The sequence below is a fragment of the Xyrauchen texanus genome, chromosome 49, assembly GCF_025860055.1.
Source record: "Xyrauchen texanus isolate HMW12.3.18 chromosome 49, RBS_HiC_50CHRs, whole genome shotgun sequence".
NCBI lineage: Eukaryota > Metazoa > Chordata > Actinopteri > Cypriniformes > Catostomidae > Xyrauchen > Xyrauchen texanus.
The window spans coordinates 7,202,635-7,224,420 of record NC_068324.1 but is presented as its reverse complement, the minus strand read 5'-3'; the positions used below and the strand labels follow the sequence as shown (position 1 = coordinate 7,224,420).

Below are 21,786 nucleotides of genomic sequence, written 5' to 3'. Positions count from 1 at the left end.
TTTCACTGGGGATGATTATTTAGCATTGACAATTTTGAGATTTTTTTCCTATTAGTAAACAAGCATGTATAATTGCACGTCAAATTTTACTGCATTTTCCTTGTTCTGATCCGCTGTCTTCGCCTACAGCGATGCTCCTCCCACGATCCAACCATTGGCTGCTTTGTACAGAAAACAAAGCCGACCGTTCAGGCTAAAACGTTCCTATTGGCTACATTTTAGATTTGCATAAAATATCTGGCCGTGATTGGTGAACGCTGCGCCAATCATTCTCTAAAGTCCATTCCCCCATTTTTGGATTATACCTACAGAAAGACTTTACAGTTTTTCAGACAGGACTGGAATGTGAACAAAGTGACTCCCTCAACCAGCCGTGTGATGAACACAACTATGATTAATTCACTGATCCTGGAACGTCACAACGTTAGAATTTGTCACTAGCGCTCAGAATACAGTAAGTATGTCGCATGTTTCTAAAAGATATATATATGTATATATATATGAGTGTAAGGAGCTTCAAATGAGTAATACCAACCAACGTCTGCACTGTTCTTCCTCTGTTTTTGGCAGAGCCGGAAAAGCCGATACGCTCAGTCAGGAATAGATGTGAGCTGAATAGGGACTGGTGTCCACCTCTTGTTTCCTCCAGAAGGAAAATTTGATGTAAATAGTACGATAACGATCGCTTACAGGGAGACCGGGGTCTTAAATAACCAGGAGTTTGTCCGTCTTTCTTCTGCATGCCAGTGCAACTGAGTTAGGGGTCGTTCACCCTGAACGTGTCTTTGAGCTAAAAAACAAACAAATAACAAATACAGCTACAGGCAGCGCAACAAATAGACAATAACGCAGGTATTTTAACAGTTGGCTTTCTTTTTAACTTGACGAGGTGTCTAAAAAACGCAAAGTGCTGAAAAGAAAAACAGCGAGGTGCTGAGGCGCAACGGTCAAAGTCGTCCGTCTACTCTAGCACATATTTATACGTGAAAACAATTGAAAAACATTGCGGGAGGACGCTAAAAATATTTGCAACGTGAACGGCCCCTCACGACTCTCCGCTAAAAGCATTAGATCTTTTCATTCAGTGTCGTTACTGAGCGGTATCGGTAAGCTTGAGCGCAATCAAATAGGTTCTTCGTTGATTTTACTGTGTGTGCGTGTGTGTGCGTGTGTGTGCGTGTGTGTGTGTGTGTTTCTCCTTAATTGTTCAAGCACTTTATGTAGTCTGGTGAGGCGAAGGGCTGTGAAATTAGGAAAAAAAATAGCTAAAATTTAGTGTAATTTTAATTTGTTTGTTAAAGAACATGTTAAAGACAATATATGTTTTTTTATGCTCAGGATAAGCGTCAGGAAATTTAATTTAAAGGTGTCAACTATGCCTCAGAGTTCATGCATATTCCAGTTGTTTTCTTGCATTTGTCATAGTTCTAGTCAACAAGTTCCAGTTTAACCTCATATTGACTGCTGTTCACTTGGTTACATGACTATAACATTAAATTACATTTTTATTTGACTTTGATACTCACCTGTTACATGCGTACATACATACTTAACACCATACATCATTTAATTCTATCATTCTTTACACTGATGAGCCAAAACAGGTGAAGTGAATAACGTTGATCATATCCTAACAAGACCACATGTCAAGGTCTGGGTAGGTTTGATGGTAAGCAAACAATCAATTCTCATTGTCGGAGAAATGGGCAGGACTAAAGACCTGAGCGACTTTGACAAGGGCCAGATTTTTATGGCCAGACTGGGTCAGAGCATCTCTGAAATGGCAAGGCTTGTGGGGTGCTCCTGGTCAGCAGGTCAGTGGTTAGTACGACAGTGGTCCGAGGAGGGACAAGGGACACCCCCAGGGTGGGGCCCATGATTAAGATTCAACTTTATTGTCATTGTGCAGAGTACAAGTACAGAGCAGTTGTGAAATGCAGTTGTTTTCGCATATCCCAACTAATTTGGGGTCAGAGCGCAGGGTCAGCCATGAAACAGCGCCAAGGGCCTTGCTCAAGGGCCCAACAGTGTTATCTTGGCAGTGCTGGGGCTTGAATCCCCAACCTTTCGGTCAGTAACCCAGATCCTTAACCAGTGAGCCACCACTGGCCCAAATGATCCCTGTCCACCATCGATAGTGCCTACAATGGGCATGGGAGCATTGGAACTGGACTTTGGAGCAGTGGAAGAAGGTCGCCTGGCCTGATGAGTCATGTGGATGTTAATTTGACACATGCCACCTACTTAAACATCATTGCAGACCCGGTACACCCCTTCATGCACGCAGAGGACCAACAGCATATTAGGCAGGTGGTCATGTTTTGGCTCATCAGTGTAATAAAAATATAGATTATTATTTAAAATATTTCATAGCTGTCTCTTGCCCTCTCACGTATTTCTCAATTGTTTTTTCATTTTTTTTTTGTTGTTGCAGAAATTAGGTAAGTGATCACATCTGGTGAAAACCATCAAACCATTAAAACTTAGGCTGTATCAGTAAACTCTGTCAACATGCTGGTTTTCAACTTTCAGTTGTTTTTTGGCATTTACATTCTGTTTGTTTAGGATGTTGGAAGTACATGAAGCCAAACTCTCAGGCCTCCCCTGATGTGTGCCTATGATACGGTTGATATGAATAGTCTATAGAATAGTCCTGTGGAAGGACTGCATGCAAGCCAGTGATCAATAGATTTTTTTAAAACTTTCTGAAAACACACACACACCAAAAAAAAAACACCTCTCACACTCCCCCTTTGCTGTAGCCTAGCTAAAATACAGCACTGGAATACAAACATCCCCAGTGAAAATAACCAGGAAAGGATTTTTAGTCAAAGGAACTGGGATGTTTAAAGAGTAAGAACATTCAATGGATAAAAAACCTTTGTGTTCTTAGTGGCGCATTGCAATTAAAAGGTGTCTCACGCTGGTGAGAATATCCGCATGGATAGGTAGTTTGTATACATTGAATGATTCAGCAACTTTGGCACGACTCATGCTGTTGTTGAGTAATGGTTACCATGGGAGATGGGATGAACTATGCCGAAACTCCAAGGCAGTTCCATCAAGCTGTGAAATAATAGCCACACTACTATTTCAACTCTATCTTTTTCATTCAGCCACAAATCTGACCACAAGACCGCTGTCGTGGAAAAGTGTGACATTCGGGCCATTGTAACGACTGCAGACCTGTCACATTTACACTCATTATATTCACAGGGAGGATGTGGAAAGAAGTTACAAATCTTAATGCCATTCTCTGTTCCTCCCTGGCCCTTTAAAGGACAAATCTGTTGACATGAGGACACTTTTTAGGACCAATGCAGACCCCCCCTCAGATCCTCGCTGTCAGTGCCTGTACGTGGGTCAGCAGTTTTTGTCGCTGTAAGTTGTTTTTAGACACCTGATTGCCTGCCTTTCTCTTGTTCACCCATCAACAGCCCTGTATCCAACCCCTCTTCCACCATATTCCCCCTGCATAGCTTACTGTAAGGACAGCTTTGACCTTGCATCTTTTGTGGTCAACCTCTGACATTGTGGTTCATGTCAACCCAAGAGTGTGATCCATAAAGACCCTGTTGATGTTTGTGCATGCTTGCACCCTACAATAATCTCTTTACCATGCTGGTTAAAGAATGCAGTTTGCATGTAAGCACATTCATTCACACAAAGGGACACTGGTAAAATTGAATTCTTGCTGCTGAAACATTAGTCTCAATTGGCAGACAGTTTCACCCCTTTGAGGCAAAACTGTCTGGATTTCTCCAAATCATGTGCTTCAGTGCACCATAAAAGCAAGCCTGACCAATCACAACACTTGATGGTTGTTTTGTGTATTTGACAGGAAAATCCTGACAAATTATTCAGGTCAAGCCATGCAACCTGTGCTTTGTACCTTTGGATTAACTGCCACCGCTTTTTAAACCTAACTAACACAGGGTTTCCCGCAGCACTTTGAAACTAAGGCGGCCGCCTAAGCAACACACGCCTGCCGCCTTAACTACGTCGTCAAAAAAATATATATGAGCGATATTCGCCGTGTTACTCTGTCCTGTTTTCTCCCTTTCCATCTTTAAATATGTGATAAGCCTTCGTGTTCGCCGAGCGTGTGTGTGTGTCTGTGTGTTCATCTGAACCTCATTGGTCTGTCACTGCTCGTCAATATCAGAATATTTGAGATGACCAATCAAATCAAAGTAGGCGGGCTTTATGTTCACAGCTGAATTTTAGTAGAGCGACTTCGACAGTAAAGGAGCGACTCGACGCTAATCTAAACTTCATTCACTTTCCATGTATAGATCAAGACAGACTTGCGGAACAGACTGCAGGGGAACAGTCTGACAGCCTGCATAAAAATATGCATAAATGGTCCACTCGTAAAAGAGTGCAATTACCGAAGGGCCCTTGAATTGTTTTTTTCTAAACCAAGGAGGATAGCCTGTAGCGATGCTAGGTGTCAGCTCTGCCATAAGCAGTGATTGTAATAAGCTTTGCACATTTTGACGGACTATTAGATGTAATGTTATTACCTTGACAAACTAATACATCATTAAAAAGATATGACTCAAGTTTCAGTATTTGTCTTAATTTGTGTCAGGAGTTATGCAATTCCAAATACACCCCCCACCACCACCACCACCTTAACTAACACATTTTCTGCGGGAAACCCTGCAACAAGTTCATATCTATCACTCTGTCCCATTTGCATGCAAATCTTTTGAACCATTTGGGCATCATTGTGAAATCAATGATGGCTAGCAGGTTTTCTAAAGGGAGGAAGACTTTTTTTACTATATATAACATTTGAAACATGCTGTTGAAATGTTAGGATTTATCTCTACCAGCAAGTTTGGTTGTTGCTTTATTGGAAGCAATTCAGGATCCATAGGTCCAGCCACTCACAGAAAATGTCCTCACTGAATTACTTAATTTAGTTAGTTTGTACCTCAGTGTGAGCTGTCTGATATCTACTTTTTTTTCTTAAAACATAGTTTACATTTTTATATGTGCATTTTCTTTCTTAAAAGAAAAGGAAGGTTGTTGAGAACATAAATCAAATATGTTTTCAGAATATTTAATTGGTTTAATTGTTATTGATGCACTCCTTAAATGCTTGCTAAAAGGTAACAAATTCGTCTTTTTTACAATCATACATAAACAGAAAAGTTTGATTCATCTACATTTTGTGATTGAATTGGTACAACATTCTGGATAGTATGCTTTTTTAAATATTTATTTTAATTGCTCATTGTATAGATGATCTAATTTGTTTTCTTACATAATGCATATATTATGTTTGCTAAATACTTAATATATTACTGAGTCCTTGCTGTCTTAAAATAATTACAATCTGTCAACATAAAACATGACAATCAAATACTCAAAGATTTATTTTGCTTTGTGTTGGCTTAAGAGTATAAAAAGGATTATAATTTTCAGCTCCTCTGAACACTTGTGGTATGAACAAAGTACAGAGAATTTAGCAATAATGTTTTGATTGCAGAAGGTATTTCCAGGATCTTGATAATGTTGTGCAAAGTGTGTCATCTCTACCTCTTAAATGAAATAAAATAGCATTCAGGTGATACATTTATTAGGGATGGGCATTTTGGTTATTTTGTCTAATCGAGTACTAGAGGGGCAATGACATGTACATAACTATATATAAATATAGTTATGTACATATGCACAATGCTTGTTTGTCTGTTCTTCATTCAGGTTACCGTAGTAATCTTAGTAAGCACGCAGCAGTTTTTTAGTGACCGATCCATCTATTTTCAAATTGCGGTTGGCTTATCAGGAGTCGCCATAACCATCACGTTTTTAATATGCGTGTTAAGTTTAACTTCAGTTTTGAAGATGCTGCGTTCCATTCCATTTAGCTGCGCTCTGACTAGCTGTTTTAAACACTCGCCTGCTGTACATGTGTTGCTTCAGCGAGTCCACTGCCACATGCCCCAAGTGTTCGCTCCTATGGGGAAAGACACAATGCTCCATATTGTTGTTGCTGTGTTGATTCACGAAGCATTCCATTAAACTCGGAGAGTCCGAATTTCCACCTTTCAACTGGGGGAAGTGCAACGGCATGACACATTTCGGACTTCTAACTTTGAAACTCATGCGGAAATCTTCAACTCCCATTTCGTCGAGATGCAGGTGTGTGTTACGTGTTACGAAACATTTTGGCACCCAGGTCAGGGAGGTTTACAGTCAGTGACAAACATTCACTTTTATTAAATAATATCCAAGTTCTTACATTGATAATAAATGATAATAAATTGTGTTTAGAAAACGTTTTGCAGAGACAGGTGTTCAAAACTCGGTTAATTACATTCTCTGGTGATTGTAACGATAGCATTGCAGCATCGTATAACAGTTTGGTTGCTATGAGACGTTTATGACAGTCAATGTACCCCTCAAAATCACAATGTAATGAATCTCAAAATTAAAAATAAGCTTCCTCTATGGCACCTTTGTGTTTAATGGTCACTGAATTGAGAAGTCACAACTTGCATTATCACCATCGATCATCGTTTTCACGATCGATCATTGCTGCCGTCAGAGTACACGTGCCTATCCCTAAGATGTACAGCCTCTGGACATTATAAAAAAAGAAGCTTATTCAGATGTATTTACAAAGATTACTCAGCCTGTCATTTCATAGCAAGGCCAGAACAACACTAAGTCCACATTTAAGCAAATGCTTATCTTACAAGATTAATAGTTATTTTGTAAGCAGCTAAAAATTCGGCACTAGTCGGCTCTGAATTTTTGTTGACACAGCACAATACATAACCACTCTCAGAGACGATTGTATTGCTGGGCATAAATATTGCAGTTACTGTATGCCATGCATAATGCTGAAGTGAACTCTAATTGTGCTTTTGTGTTTCTTTAGTACAAGATATTGGGACCAGTGAAAATTTGGACGTGCCCAAAACGATGTCAGTTAGCGTCCATGAAAACCGCAAGTCGAGGACGAGTACAGGCTCTATGAACATCTCACTGTTCCACAAGCCCTCTCATCCAGAGAGTGTGCTCAGCCACCTCAATACCCTCCGCAAACAGGGCATGTTTACAGACGTAACGCTATGGGCAGGTGACCGCTCCTTTCATTGCCACCGAGCTGTACTTGCGGCTTGCAGTCGCTACTTTGAAGCCATGTTCAGCGGTGGTCTCCGTGAGAGCCTTGACAATGAGGTTAACTTTCGTGATAGTGTGCATCCAGAAGTTCTGGAGCTGCTGTTGGACTTTGCTTACTCCTCACGTGTCATCATCAATGAAGAAAATGCAGAGTCACTTCTTGAGGCCGGAGATATGCTACAGTTTCACGATATCCGTGATGCTGCAGCAGAATTTTTGGAGAAGAACTTGCATGCTTCAAACTGCTTGGGGATGATGCTGCTCTCAGATGCCCATCAGTGCAAGCGCCTTTACGAGCTGTCTTGGAGGATGTGCCTCATCCACTTTGAGACTCTTCGAGACACTGAAAACTTCTGTGGCCTCTCCAAAGACAAACTTTTGGATCTCATCCTTAGCGATGAGCTGGAGATTGAGGATGAACAGATTGTGTTCAATGCTGTCATGCACTGGGTTAAGTATGACCTAGACAGCCGCAGAGACTACCTTCCTCAGTTGCTGCAAGGAATACGTCTTGCGCTGTTACCTACAGAGTGCCTCATTGAGGCCGTGGCATGTGAGGAACTTGTGATGTTAGATAAAAGGAGCAGACAGATTGTCGATGAGGCCATGCAATGCAAGAAGAAGATTCTTCAGAATGACGGAGTTGTCACGAGCCCCTGTGCCAGACCTCGCAAAGCTGGACACACGCTACTCATTCTTGGGGGCCAGACGTTTATGTGTGATAAGATCTACCAAGTGGACCACAAAGCAAAAGAGATCATCCCTAAATCAGATCTTCCTAGTCCCAGGAAGGAATTCAGTGCATGTGCCATCGGCTGCAAAGTTTACGTGACAGGAGGAAGGGGGTCAGAAAATGGGGTTTCAAAGGACGTTTGGATATATGACACAGTACATGAAGAATGGTCTAAAGGTGCCCCCATGTTAATTGCACGCTTTGGACACGGTTCAGCTGAACTTGAAAACTGCCTTTATGTTGTTGGGGGTCATACTGCTATAGCAGGTGTCTTCCCTGCCTCCCCCTCAGTCTCCCTTAAACAAGTTGAACGATACGATCCACTAACCAACAAATGGACAATGATGGCACCACTTAGGGATGGTGTCAGTAATGCAGCAGTGGTCAGTGCTAAGCTAAAACTCTTTGTGTTTGGCGGAACGACCATTCACAGGGATAAGGCCTCAAAGGTCCAATGCTTTGACCCGGTTGAGAACCGTTGGACCATAGCTGCAGAGTGCCCGCAACCCTGGAGATACACTGCTGCTGCGGTTCTCGGCAGTCAGATATTTATAATGGGTGGTGACACAGAGTTCACGGCTGCATCCGCTTACCGATTTGACTGTGAGACCAATCAGTGGACGCGTGTAGGTGACATGACCTCAAAAAGAATGAGCTGCCATGCTGTGGCCTCTGGAAATAAACTCTATGTGGTCGGCGGTTACTTTGGGGCACAGCGGTGTAAAACCCTGGATTGTTATGATCCGACATCGGATAGCTGGAACAGTATCACTACCGTGCCTTATTCACTGATTCCAACTGCATTTGTCAGCACCTGGAAGCATCTTCCTGCCTAGTTGCCTCCAATTTAAAAGTATGGAGCTGATCTGGGTAAGCATTTAAGCATCTTTCTCATTTTTGATGTGCTCAAGAAGAATTGTGTACTAAAATGATTGTTCTTTCAGATATTTAAACACATTAGAATCGTTTTGTATTGCAGGTGCTTTCTTTGAAAACTGCTTCAATCATTATTTTAGGTAGAGGAGCTACTGAAGTCAGCAGGCTGCTGACATTAACACATAAACAGTGAAATCTGTCTAGATAACTGCATGCCAAAATGCTAAACTCTGCTTGACAGCCCTCTTTGAAAGTAGTTGAGTGCTCCCGTCTTATTAAGGGTTTAAAGAACGGTGGGGCAAGGAAGAGAAAATTAAATATAAAACCTTTTGGATGTCTAGTAAAACAGATTCAGCAATATTGTAGAACAGTGGCTGTCATTGAAGAGGAATAGCATGAGGGTTTAAGGTTGAGGCTTTAACGTCTCAAGAGTTCCAATGCCCTGTTTTAAGGCCCTATTTCCTCCTAGAGCCATGTTACCAGTAAAGTTTAAAAACTCTTGTTTTTGCAGTGATTAGTTATAAATAGGTGTGTAATGGTGAGCAGGCCGTGCTTTGCTGCTGTTTGAATGCATTTGAAATGACAAGCCCAATGCGATCACAAGTATTTGACCACATTCAGCCACCTACAAATGTGGTCAAAATTTACAAATATCAAAACGTTTTGAGCCCATTTATACCTGTCTTTAGCATTCTCCCATTTCAAATGGATCACCAAAGCATATCTTATTACCAGGTGGAAGTCAGGATAACTTTGAGACATTCACACTAGTAAGCCATTGAAATATTGATTTATAATCTGCATTACAAAGCCTTTTCTGTCACTTGGCTATTAGGGAGCGCGAGTGAGCTCAAAGTGGCTTAATCTCTGTAATTACAGATTGCAGTGAGGTGCTCAATGAGGAGAGATTTAGGATTAGAGTGCTTATTGTTAATGGAACAAAGCACATTTATTTCTCATCAAATGTACAAACTAAAGCAATACGTCACTATGTTTATTTTTATTTTATTTTTTTTAAATGCCTGCATTGCTTAAATTATAACAATTTCACTATTCCAAGAAAACAAACACTATAGCAGTTTACGAATGAGCTCCACGAATGAGGACATGCTTATTTTACCATCAAACAAAAGCATTAGTGTGTATATAAACAGGGCTCCAGACTGCAACTAAAATGGTCGCAGATGCAACCAAAAATAATTGATTTCGACAATTTAAAATCTAGTCGCCATTGGCGACAGTCGGGTTGTGTGCGTTCATATGCGGTTTCGTCAGATATCTTGTGAGTTACTTAATACATCTTCAGAGCACCAGTGTGTCTCAAGCCATTCTGTTGTGATGAGCTCACTGCACCGCACGCAACAATAAACTCAGCACAAGAGAGTCCTGAACAAATTACTCTTTTGAACCGGATCTTTTTCATGAATCATCCGAAAAGAACTGGGGGTTGAACTCAGGAGCTCAGGTTAGCGGTTTGAATCAGATTCTCTTTCTCAGTGGGAGTGGGAATGGAGACATTTCAAAATAAGAGTCCATTGTGTATTTTGGGCTTCTTGATAAGTAAAAGTCCCATATCATGTACCACCTTTTTTTCCTTCTTTTAATTATTGATTGGGATTGGAGAAGCACAATAAACTGCATCTGGAATTTCATTCAGTTTGCACTCTTGTAGTCTCTGTGTCTGGGGCCATCCAGTAACAGTAAAGAAAGACTAATAAAGACTATATATATATATATATACACTCACACACACACACACACACACCGATCAGCCACAACATTAAAACCACCTGCCTAATGGTGCATTCCATTTACCTCGGATGTCGGAGCTGGGAATGACGTCACACCTGAGTTGACACAATAGTACACAAGACGGAAAACCAAGATGGATGCGTCCAGGCAAACCTTTTTTGGGCATACAACAATATTTGCCTCTGAAATATAGTGGAGTAGAAGCTGAACTTCTTAGAACTACTTACATTCCATTACTGTATTTTCCACATACAAATTGTAAGTAATTATCAAACCACAACAGGTTTGGAAATCCATTACCAATGCTTTATAGCAAATCTAACCAAAAATAAGTTTAATTTCCAAACAACTGGGTGGGGGAAGTAGCCATTGTTAGCAATACCAGTCGATAAAAAAAACATAAAAAAGTGGTATTTTGCACAGATAATGCCGAAGTATCATGTCCACAGATAGAGGTTGGATAGTACTGTGTGCACCACTGAGTTTGAGACAGACAAACAGAAGTGCTAATAAACAATATATTACTACTCTGTTTACTTACTGTTGATGCGCTGAGCAGCCATTTTAGATTCTGAAGTCAGGGTTGTTGCGGTTCCTCAGAGTCAGAACTCTGATTGAGGGGGCGTTCCAGTTAAAAGTTCCTACTGGGAACTCAGAATTTCCAACAGAATTGCCAAAACAGCACCAACCCGCATCTCAGAATAGCATTTTAAGAAGCTTTTCTTCTCACCACAATTGTACAGAGCGATTATCTGAGTTTCCGTAGAACTGCCCCTCACTGGATATTTTTTGTTTTTGGCACCATTCTGAGTAAATTCTAGAGATTGTTGTGTGTGAAAATCCCAGTAGATCAGCAGTTACAGAAATATTCAAACCAGCCCGTATGGGACCAACAATCATCCATGCAAATCTAATCCAAGCCAATCGTGTGGCAGCAGTGCAGTGCATAAAATCATGCAGATATGGTTCAAGAGCTTCAGTTATAAAGCAGATATGGTTCACATCCACCATCAGAATGGGGAAATATGCAATCTCAGTGATTTGGACCATGGCATGATTGTTGGTGCCAGGTGGGCCTGTTTGAGTATTTCTGTAACATCCAGTGAGGGGCAGTTCTGCAAATGGAAATGCCTTGATGATGAGAGAGGTCAACAGAAAATGGCCAGACAGGTTCGAACTGACAAAGTCTACGGTAACTCAGATATCCACTCTGTACAATTGTGAAGAAAAGAATAGCATCTCAGAATATTATTCTGAGATGCGGATTGGCGCTGTTTTGGTGGCACGAGGGGGATCTACACAATATTAGGCAGGTGGTTTTAATGTTGTTACTGATCTGTGTGTGTATATATATATAAAATTAAGCTTTTGACACTTAGGACAATTTAGGGACTTGCACACATCTATTACACAAGGTGCTAACATTCATTTTTGCTTAAGTAGACAACACTACTATATGCATACTTTATATAAATATCTGTAATGTAGATTCTGAAGAGCAGTAATAAATAAGAAAATATTTTAGCTCTTATATTTGTATAAATTATGAAAGGAGTGTGAACATTTATGAGACAAAAGCAGGGTTTCCCGCAGCACTTTGAAACTAAGGCGGCCTCCTAAGCAACACGCCTGCCGCCTTAACTACGTCGTCAAAAAAATATATATGAGCGATATTCGCCGTGTTACTCTGTCCTGTTTTCTCCCTTTCCATCTTTAAATATGTGATAAGCCTTCGTGTTCGCTTCAGTCTTGTTATCAGCGCGTTCTTCCGCAGCGGCGCCGAGCGTGTAAGTGTGTGTGTGTGTGTGTGTCTGTGTGTTCATCTGAACCTCATTGGTCTGTCACTGCTCGTCAATGTCAGAATATTTGAGATGACCAATCAAATCAAAGTAGGCGGGCTTTATGTTCACAGCGCGAATTTTAGTAGAGCGACTCGACAGTAAAGGAGCGACTCGACGCTAATCTAAACTTCATTCACTTTCCATGTATAGATCAAGACAGACTTGCGGAACAGACTGCAGGGGAACAGTCTGACAGCCTGCATGAAAATATGCATAAATGGTCCACTCGTAAAAGAGTGCAATTACCGAAGGGCCCTTGAATAGTTTTATTCTAAACCAAGGAGGATAGCCTGTGGCGATGCTAGGTGTCAGCTCTGCCATAAGCAGTGATTGTAATAAGCTTTGCACATTTTGACGGACTATTAGATGTAATGTTATTACCTTGACAAACTAATACATCATTGAAAAGATATGACTCAAGTTTCAGTATTTGTCTTAATTTGTGTCAGGAGTTATGCAATTCCAAATACACCCCACCACCACCACCACCACCACCACCTTAACTAACACATTTTCGTGCGGGAAACCCTGAAAAGAGAATGCAAACTTATCTTCTCAACTCTGTTAGATTAGGATGTTTTATATTGTTTTCGATTAGGAGCCAATGGCTCCTAAGTAAATTTTTTAGTCTGGAGCCCTGTATAATGCTAAGAACTAGTTTGCATTTTAATGTAAAAATGTAATGCACTGAATATTGTTTATATGAAATGCATTAAGCTTGGTTAAGATTTTCCTCTGTAGGCAACTAGAATGCCTTCTTATGCCATCATAATCCATAATCTTTTCCCTGTCAGCACTTACAAAGAAAAGGGCTAATTGGTCATTACAGTCTAACAGTATTGGAGTGATATGCCTACTGTTTACATGCACAGTTATAGTCCAGGTATGGTGGATTTTTGTGTTGTTGAGCGACAGTGTTTATCTCTCTGTCCAAGTATACCTGACACAATGTGTAATCGAATATCTCAAAGAATAACGACAAATACGCTCAGGTAAATGCATGTTGGACATCACCTCTGCCTTTCGGATGATGCATGCATACAATGCCGAGGCCAGTTGTAGTCCGATTATTGTGTATACAGTATGTAAGCGTACTAAGTGACAGTATGCATACATATTTGTTTGAGTGCAGCAAACGTAGTTTCTCCTATGGGACAACATTAGCAATCCTTTGAACCTACTGTTTTGGAATTGTTTGTGTCTCATCTCATACACACTACTCTCACTGAGTTGTGCCAATGGGCTCCAAATGAATTTGTCATAACAGTCAGCTGAACATCACTCACTTGTGTCACTTGGATTCGACTGCCTAGGGAAGGACCAGAGCTGTCTCACTGCAGCCCCTGATGATTAGAAAATTATTATTTCTCTGAGTAATCATTAACACCCTTAACCAGCCAACATCCCCGTTTGCACCACGAGAGCTTCGTTTCACAGTGTAGCAGGTGGCCCAGCAAAAGCAGTGTTTTATAATTAGCCCCAGCGGGCACAAAATCAGAATGTCTGGAGGACGCCATGGCAGGCTTGCTGGATGTCGGCATCCGATGTGCTACAGGAACGCTCACAGGAAGTGAAAAAGCTTGGTAGTATGTGCTGCAACAGCTGGGCTCTCCCATACGTCTCTTTTTACCCTGTTCAGCTTCTGAACCTTTTCACTTCGGATAAGGGCACCTAAGTTGGGGGGATAAAACCAGAGGCTGGCATGTTTTGGACTTACTCTGAGCAAAGCAGTTCTCCCGACATGAAGAATTAATAGAGGTGGGCTGTGTAGGTGCCCCAGCTCGATGGTGTTGTGCTTAAAATGCCTTTTGGTCTCCATGATGGAATGGCTCCATCTGTCATTTTGAAAGACAAAACATAGAGAAGAATGAGCTTCATAAATGATGTAAAGGCTGGTGCAGGGTTGGGATTCAATTTTCAGTGTATTAATATTTTAAAAACTGCAGAAGCCCTGGCGATGGAGAGGAGTACCTGATTGTAATCCATTTCAGGAAATTGTCCATGTTAACTGAACACCGAGTACATTTTATATTATTAGTCATAATGAAAGGCTTGCTGGAAACAATGTATATGTACATTGAGTTTCACAGTATAGTTTTACTAGAAGAGACTTTAAGAGTTTAATTTCCCTTTAATAAAAGGAGAATAAAGAAGTTTTCAAAGTCTGATAATGGAGGATGTCCATAAAATGAAAAAGGATTTTATGTAGCCTAGAGCTTAAAATTCAGTTAAGCTGTTTATTGGCCAAAAAACAAAAACAAATGTTTGAGTCATTAGAAATACACAGAATTCATAAATATATACACATGCATAGAGTTTACATACGTCAAAGACATTTAAACTTGGTTTTTCACAATTTCTGACATTTAATCGTAGAAAGCATTCCCTGACTTAAGTCAGTTAAGATCACTATTTTATTTTAAGTAATGTGATGTGTCAGAATAATAGTAGAGAGTAGGCTCACGCTACCCTCTGTGATCCACGCACCCCATTGAGAGCGAGAACCACTAAACGTGACCATGAGGAGGTTACCCCATGTGACTTTACCCTTCCTAGCAACCGGGCCAATTTGTTTGCTTTGGAGACCTGGCTGGACACCCTAGATTCAAACTCCGAAGTTGTGGTAGTCAGCGTCAATACTCGCTGAGCTATCTAGGCCCCTGCCAATATTGCAACTTTGTTGCCATGACGATGTATCAGCATTAACCTTGTAATCAATGTTATCACAATAAAATCATGTTGAACAGAGATTTTATCAAACTGCGTAATGTTTATGTTTATGATAATAATGTCTTGTGGCTACATCTTTGAAACGGTGTGTAGACTGTTTCCATTCACCTCCATTCTAAGTACCTTATTCTAACTGGAATTTTTTTAAGTAAATGAAGAAAAAATATTTTTCTTGGTAATCAAGATTATGCCACAAATGCTGTTAATTGAGTTTAACTTGTATTGAACCTGGAATATTCCTTTAAGTATTCTTTGCAAGCAACAGCAGTGTTTTTCCATATTTTTCAATTAGGCTGCTGCTTTTTTTCAAGGTCCTGCTCATAACTAATCAGTTGTGCGAGGGGTATTTTTGATCAAATTTAAAAAAGTTGGATTCAACTTTACGATTATGATTTAGCAGGGCTTGAATTTGTTGACATATGTTCCAGAGAAAGAGAATGGGAATATGAATGAATAGTATGGCGTTGGCTTGCCATGACACCCCTTTTGACTTTGCTTTAGTGCATGCCACATGTCCTCAATAAGATTTAGTTACTGCCTTTTCAGCCAACCGTGCAGTTTCATTGCAATGCATTGTATTCTACTAATCCAGGTAATTTGCCAGTTGGAACAGCCCTGACCACTTGCCAAACACCACAACCACCCACCCCATCCCCTAAAGGAGGGGCCTTTAGACAAACTAAACTAGCTAATTGTTTTGCTGTTTCAGAGCCCATAAATCGGATTGGGCCATTTTAATCTGATCTGTCTTTGTGGCATGCATGTTACTGAAGCAGAAAACATGATGTTTTGGCAGAGCCCATGGTTCTGCCAACATGTGGCAAAAGGCTGATACAGGTAGCAAAAGCCTGGATTTCTGGCTCATTTTCACTTACCCGGCCAAGCACTGACACAGTGGGATAAACGCAGGATAAGCTTTGCCCGGTCAACATGCCCTGTTTAAACTAGCTGTGGATTTAAGCACTCAACCGCACTGTTACGACAGTGATGCTCCATTTCCTGGAGTGAGACCGGCTCACTGTAATCAGTCCTTAAATATATCCCTTATCATTGGTGCATTAGGCAGTAATTCCACATCCACTTTAACCCCACTGTCTAGACAATGATGTCTGGTCTTGATAAGCATAGGCCTACTGTAAATTACATGTTTTAATTTAATTAAGGAAAACAATTATTCACATTTACTGGACATAACATTTATCATAAATATTTATGCTGTATTTGGCAAGCATTGCATTTTTCTTTCAATGGATTCATCAATGCCGTTGTTGCTGCAGGCTCTGAAATTGGCTTAAACCCTCTAACGCAGGGCTCCAGACTGCGACTAATATGGTCGCAAATGCAACCAAAAATAAATGATTGTGACAATAATTTAAAATCTAGTCGCCACTGGCGACAGTCAACGTGCTTTCATATGCGGTTTCATCAGATATCATCTTGTGAGATATTGAATACATCTTTAGTGTGTGTCTCACGCCACTTTTCACACGTTCTGTTGATATGAGCTCACCGGCTGCACGCAACATCAAACACAGCACGAGCCATGATGTCCAGTTCATGAACAAATTATTCTTTTGAACAGGGTCTTTATAATGAATCACCCAACAAGAGCTTGTTTGAACTCAGAAGCTCAGGTAAGTAGTTTGAATTCAAGTAAATTGTTCGGCGAATCAGCCATCAAGAGATTTCACAACTGAGAGTGCAGACATTTCAAAATAGTAGTCCCATGTGTATTTCGGGCATGTTTATAATTAAAAGTCCTGTGTTATGTACCAAATCTTTTTTTTTTCCTGGTTATTATTGATTGGGATTGGAGTAGCACAATGAACTGCAGCTGGGATTTCATTCAATTTGCACTCTTGTAGTCTGTGTCTGGGCCATCCAGTATCCAGTAACAGTTTTTTATTATTATACAGTGGTGACCAAAAATATTGGCACCTTTGGTAAATATGAGCAAAGAAGGCTGTGAAAACAAATCTGCATAGTTTATCCTTTTCACACTGACATGATATCAGGCATCTAGAAAGGAATCGCCATCTGCCGAGACATGGGAGAGGTACTTAAAAGTGGTGACTTTAAGTTCCTGGTTGCCCACAATGATTGACCGTCCACTTGATCGCCACACTCGAGAAACTCGGTTTTTGCGATATTCAGGCGCAGCCCAAAATTGGTCAGGCGCTCATTCCAGAAAACATTTAAAATGACCCAAAACAAAATGTTATTATTTTAATTATATAGCTTCAGCAGACATACAGTTTTATAATCTAAAACTAAAGTATTCTACAGATTGTAGGCTTAAACATACAAAATATAACTGCCTATCATATGCTATTATTATTATAAAGAGTAGGGTTAACAGCAGGGACTGAAATCGGTTTAATGAACAGAACCAGTTGTTCTGGAGTGAAAACATTTTAAATGCCGGTGACTGGTTAAGTTTGTTCAAATAATTCTATTAATATTAATAAATTGTAGTGAGCCAAATTAATATTTGAAATTTGAAGAATTTTTTTTTGGATATATGTAATATAGGACATGTATTTATTGAAAAGATGTCACTTTATAAACAATTTTATATTTTGATACATATTTTAGGTGAAGCAAAAAAAACAACTGGCCTATCAACCACCCTTAGCACAGAGTACTGTCATTTTAAAAAGAACATTATTAACCTTTTTTTTCCACTCTAACCAGTTACCATTTGTAAACAAGGCTGCGGAACACCTGAACGAAGAAATCTAATTTTTCAATGACGAGAATACAAGACTCTGTTTCGCATTACAGTACTGAGGAGTTTAACGGGCTTAATTTTCCTGAAAATAATGTCATAATGCTAAAAATATTAAGGGTCCTCTTAGTAGGCTTTATGTACAAATGGAATAATTTTTTACACCTCTTCATAGGATTCACCCAAAAACCCCTTGGTTAAAATGAATGCTTGCCTTCGGTATTAACCTGGGTCATTGATTTTCCCCCATAACCTAAATATGACTTCAATGGTAGAATTCAGATTTTGTTTCCCTGTCCCCAATCAAAATGATAACCCAAAATGTCAACAACCTTTTTGTATCAAACCACTGAACACAATACAAGGATTGTCTCGAAGCCAAACCAGTAGAACAAAACATCAGATAAACTAGTAACTGCTAGGCTCATTTTCCCAGAAAAAAACATGTTTTTGTGGATTGCAGCTGAGGTGGAAGTTAGAACTGAGGTACCTTTCTCTCTGTTTCTCAGTCAATTTGAATGGCCTCCTACATTTCCATTAAGTTGGAGTGCAGTGAATGGGTTCAAATTACTGCGTTTGGCTTTGTGCTTCCTAGAAATCTGGTTTTATACTGTGCCCGTCTCTCGTTGTAGGTGCCATGGTCTTCTGGCTACACTGAATGGAGGACGGCGGAGCTGGATTGTCATTGGCTGGCCTGAAGCACCTCTGCTTGGTAGGCGTGGTGTGGCTGCTGTCGGTCATGGCCACTCTGCAGGGCACATCTCGAAAACAAACCAACCATCCATTGTAAAGAAGAGCTGAAATATCTCCAGAAAAGAAGCTTTGATGTGGCCAAAAGCACAACGCTAAACCCATGCTTGTCCATTGCCAAATTCAAAGGCACAATGACACAATAACCTTTTGCACCATTTTTGCTTTTTACAAGGGTCTTTTGAGGTATGTGTTTTTGCTAGTATGACAAACACTTTTACAACCCATCGAGGTCAAGAATGTTCCATTTGGTGAGCTTGGTAATATGACTTACTGAGTGAACAAAGACAACAAATAAGACTTGAGCAAAGCATGATTTGTTTCTTGAATCCTTCTACTTTACTATAACTGGCAGCACAGCATGTCTACATGTGTGTTCCGTTGCTTCCAACTGGCATTTGGAGACTGCGGTAACTTGACATGCTCAACTAAACCAAGTAAAAATGTTACACATATACAGAACGTCCCCATGGGAAAGTGCACGTTTGCAGGATGTAAAATGCCTGCTGTGTTTCTATTTAATAAGTATCTGTGAAATGGATTTTAACCTGGGACTTGTATAGATTCTACAGCACAATTTACTATCAAGGACTTCCTTACATTTTAACATTTCTCAGATTATTGAAGGTGTAAACATTTGAAAATGCATTTAATGTGATTGTGAGAGAGAGAAAAAAGGAAAAGAAAAAAATGCACATGACACTACAAGTTTGGATGATGAGGGTGTCAATGTTTGTTACTGTTTTTCTTCTAAATTGGAATGCTTTGCTGGGTTTTAAAGATAGATATAGTTCACCCCAAAAATAAAACGCACCCTAATGTTGTCCAAACCCAATTAAATTTCTTACTTATATGGACCACAAAATTCGATTTTGTTTTAAAGAATATTGCAGGTAAATGCAAGAATTTCTTGTGAGCTTCTTTCAAACCACTCATGAGCACTTAACAAGGAAAAAAATAACTGAAAACGAACTTAAATTGCATAGTGTTTCTCAACATTACTTATCGTATGTCTTCAGTAGACTTGGGATGTGACACAGAAGTCACATGGACTACTTATGATACTTCCGGATCTACTTTTTTACACTTTAAAATCAAGCTGAAGCACTATCCACTGCCTTGAAAATACATGATGTTCATTAATACATCTAATATTTTGTTCCGTAAGAAGAAAGTCATATGGGTTTGGAATAGGGATGTTAATCAACAACTAATTTTATCGATCGTTGATTAATTAATGTCAACTTATACCTTTAGTTATAATGCCAGCAGACATTGATATGATTGTCTATACAGTCATCCGCCACTACAGGGCACATTGCATGTCACGTCTTGTCTGCAACACAGAAGAAGAATTACACGGATTGCATCCATCACTTTCTCTTGTAAAGATGAAGCAGCCTCAATGTAATCAGTGTTTGAGCATTTCTCTATAAATTAAAATGATGTTTTCTGCATACACTGATAGTGTGTGAAAGTGCAACTTGACAATAAGCACTGTTGATCCTCTGGTCTCCTTCGCTGTGTCTGAAATCGTTCACTCATTCACTATTTCCTATATAGTGAATGGCAGTGAGTGCACTATATCTCAGTAGTGAGTGAACGATACACCGAGTGTCGGAGCTCTGGGGCTGTCGCAGAAACACCGTCACATATAAACTATTAAAATACTGGGCCTTACTTGTTACTCTTATTAAATAATATATTATTACAATAAATCTTCATTCTGTTTGTAATTTTTAATATATATTTATATTTGCATTTATGCATTTGGCAGATGCTTTTATCCAAAGCGACTTACAGTGCACTTATTACAGGGACAATCCCCCCAGAGCAACCTGGAGTTAAGTGCCTTGCTCAAGGACACAATGGTGGTGGCTGTGGGGCTCGAACCAGCGACCTTCTGATTAACAGTTATGTGCTTTAGCACACTACACCACCATCCATCCATCCATCCATCCGTCAACCGCTTATCCTGTGTACAGGGTCGCGGGGGGCTGGAGCCTATCCCAGCTAACATTGGGCGAAAGGCGGGGGACACCCTGGACAGGTCGCCAGTCCATCACAGCACTACACCACCACTCCGTGAAATAAATATATATATGTGTGTGTGTGTTAATATAAAGAGTAAACACATTTTATCAAATGTACATTATTGTATTTATTTGTTATACTTTAGTATCTTTAAACTCCAATACAAGCTTGGTAAAATCATCCACAGAATTATAATTTCCACTGTCTTGCTGAGTTAAAATAATATAACCTCACTGAAGTATTTAGTAAATAAAGAATTAATCAGCTTAATGGCAAAATTCTGTATAAAATATAAAGATTACATTTTAAAATGTATCTGTATGATTTACATCGAATGTAAACTCGAAATTAGAGTGCATTGTGGGTAAGAATGAGAACTAGTGGCTCACTCAGAATTCAGACACTCCTACAAAATGGCAGACACTCGTAATAGTGCACTATGTAGTGGATAGGGGGCGGTTTCAGACACAGTTGTTTCATCCCAACCAACAATTACGTCAGTGATTTCCTGTAGAGCATGAACTGTGTTTACGCAGCATGTATGGTTTGAATTATTTATTTGTATCATATATAAGTCCAAAGGTCTGGAAAAAAGCACACCATGCACAACTTTAAGTTTAAATTAACTCAAATGTGTACTATACAAGTTATTATTAACATGAATTTATCAACAGTAATTAAACAATTCACAGATTCATACTAAACAGCCTAAAAATACACTGAACTATGAATATTTTAAGAGGAAAAGTAAATGTATTCATTTAAATTATATTTAAATAGTAGGCTACATGCATATGTTATTTGGAGTCTGTAACCATGCAGTATCTGTTTGCCACTCAAATTAACGGTTTATGGATCGTTAATTTCCACTACAATCGAATATGATAACATCTGAAAATTGACATCCCTAGTTTGGAACATCATAACTTGGGTGAGTAAATTAGAACAGAATTTTTGTTTTTGGGTGAACTATTCCTTTTAGAATGACCTCAATTCTGAAGTGTAGGGATGTTTTCCTGCTAAGTTTATAGACTCCATCCATCCATCCATCGTCAACCGCTTATCCTGTGTACAGGGTCGCGGGGGGCTGGAGCCTATCCCAGCTAACATTGGGCGAAAGGTGGGGGACACCCTGGACAGGTCGCCAGTCCATCGCAGAGTTTATAGACTCTTTTAAGTTTATAGATCCATCTGAAGGGGAC

The 21,786-nt window shown here is 39.8% G+C and overlaps 1 protein-coding gene across 1 annotated transcript; it reads left to right on the top strand.

The window, feature by feature from the left end:
• Positions 1 to 305: 305 nt before the first annotated feature.
• Positions 306 to 20,953, top strand: LOC127640450 (kelch-like protein 25). Its single transcript, XM_052123033.1, has 3 exons — positions 306 to 454; positions 6,896 to 8,743; positions 18,433 to 20,953. The coding sequence occupies exon 2, from the start codon at positions 6,940 to 6,942 to the stop codon at positions 8,707 to 8,709; it is 1,770 nt and encodes a 589-aa protein (XP_051978993.1). The 5' UTR covers positions 306 to 454; positions 6,896 to 6,939; the 3' UTR covers positions 8,710 to 8,743; positions 18,433 to 20,953.
• The last annotated feature ends 833 nt before the right edge of the window (positions 20,954 to 21,786 follow it).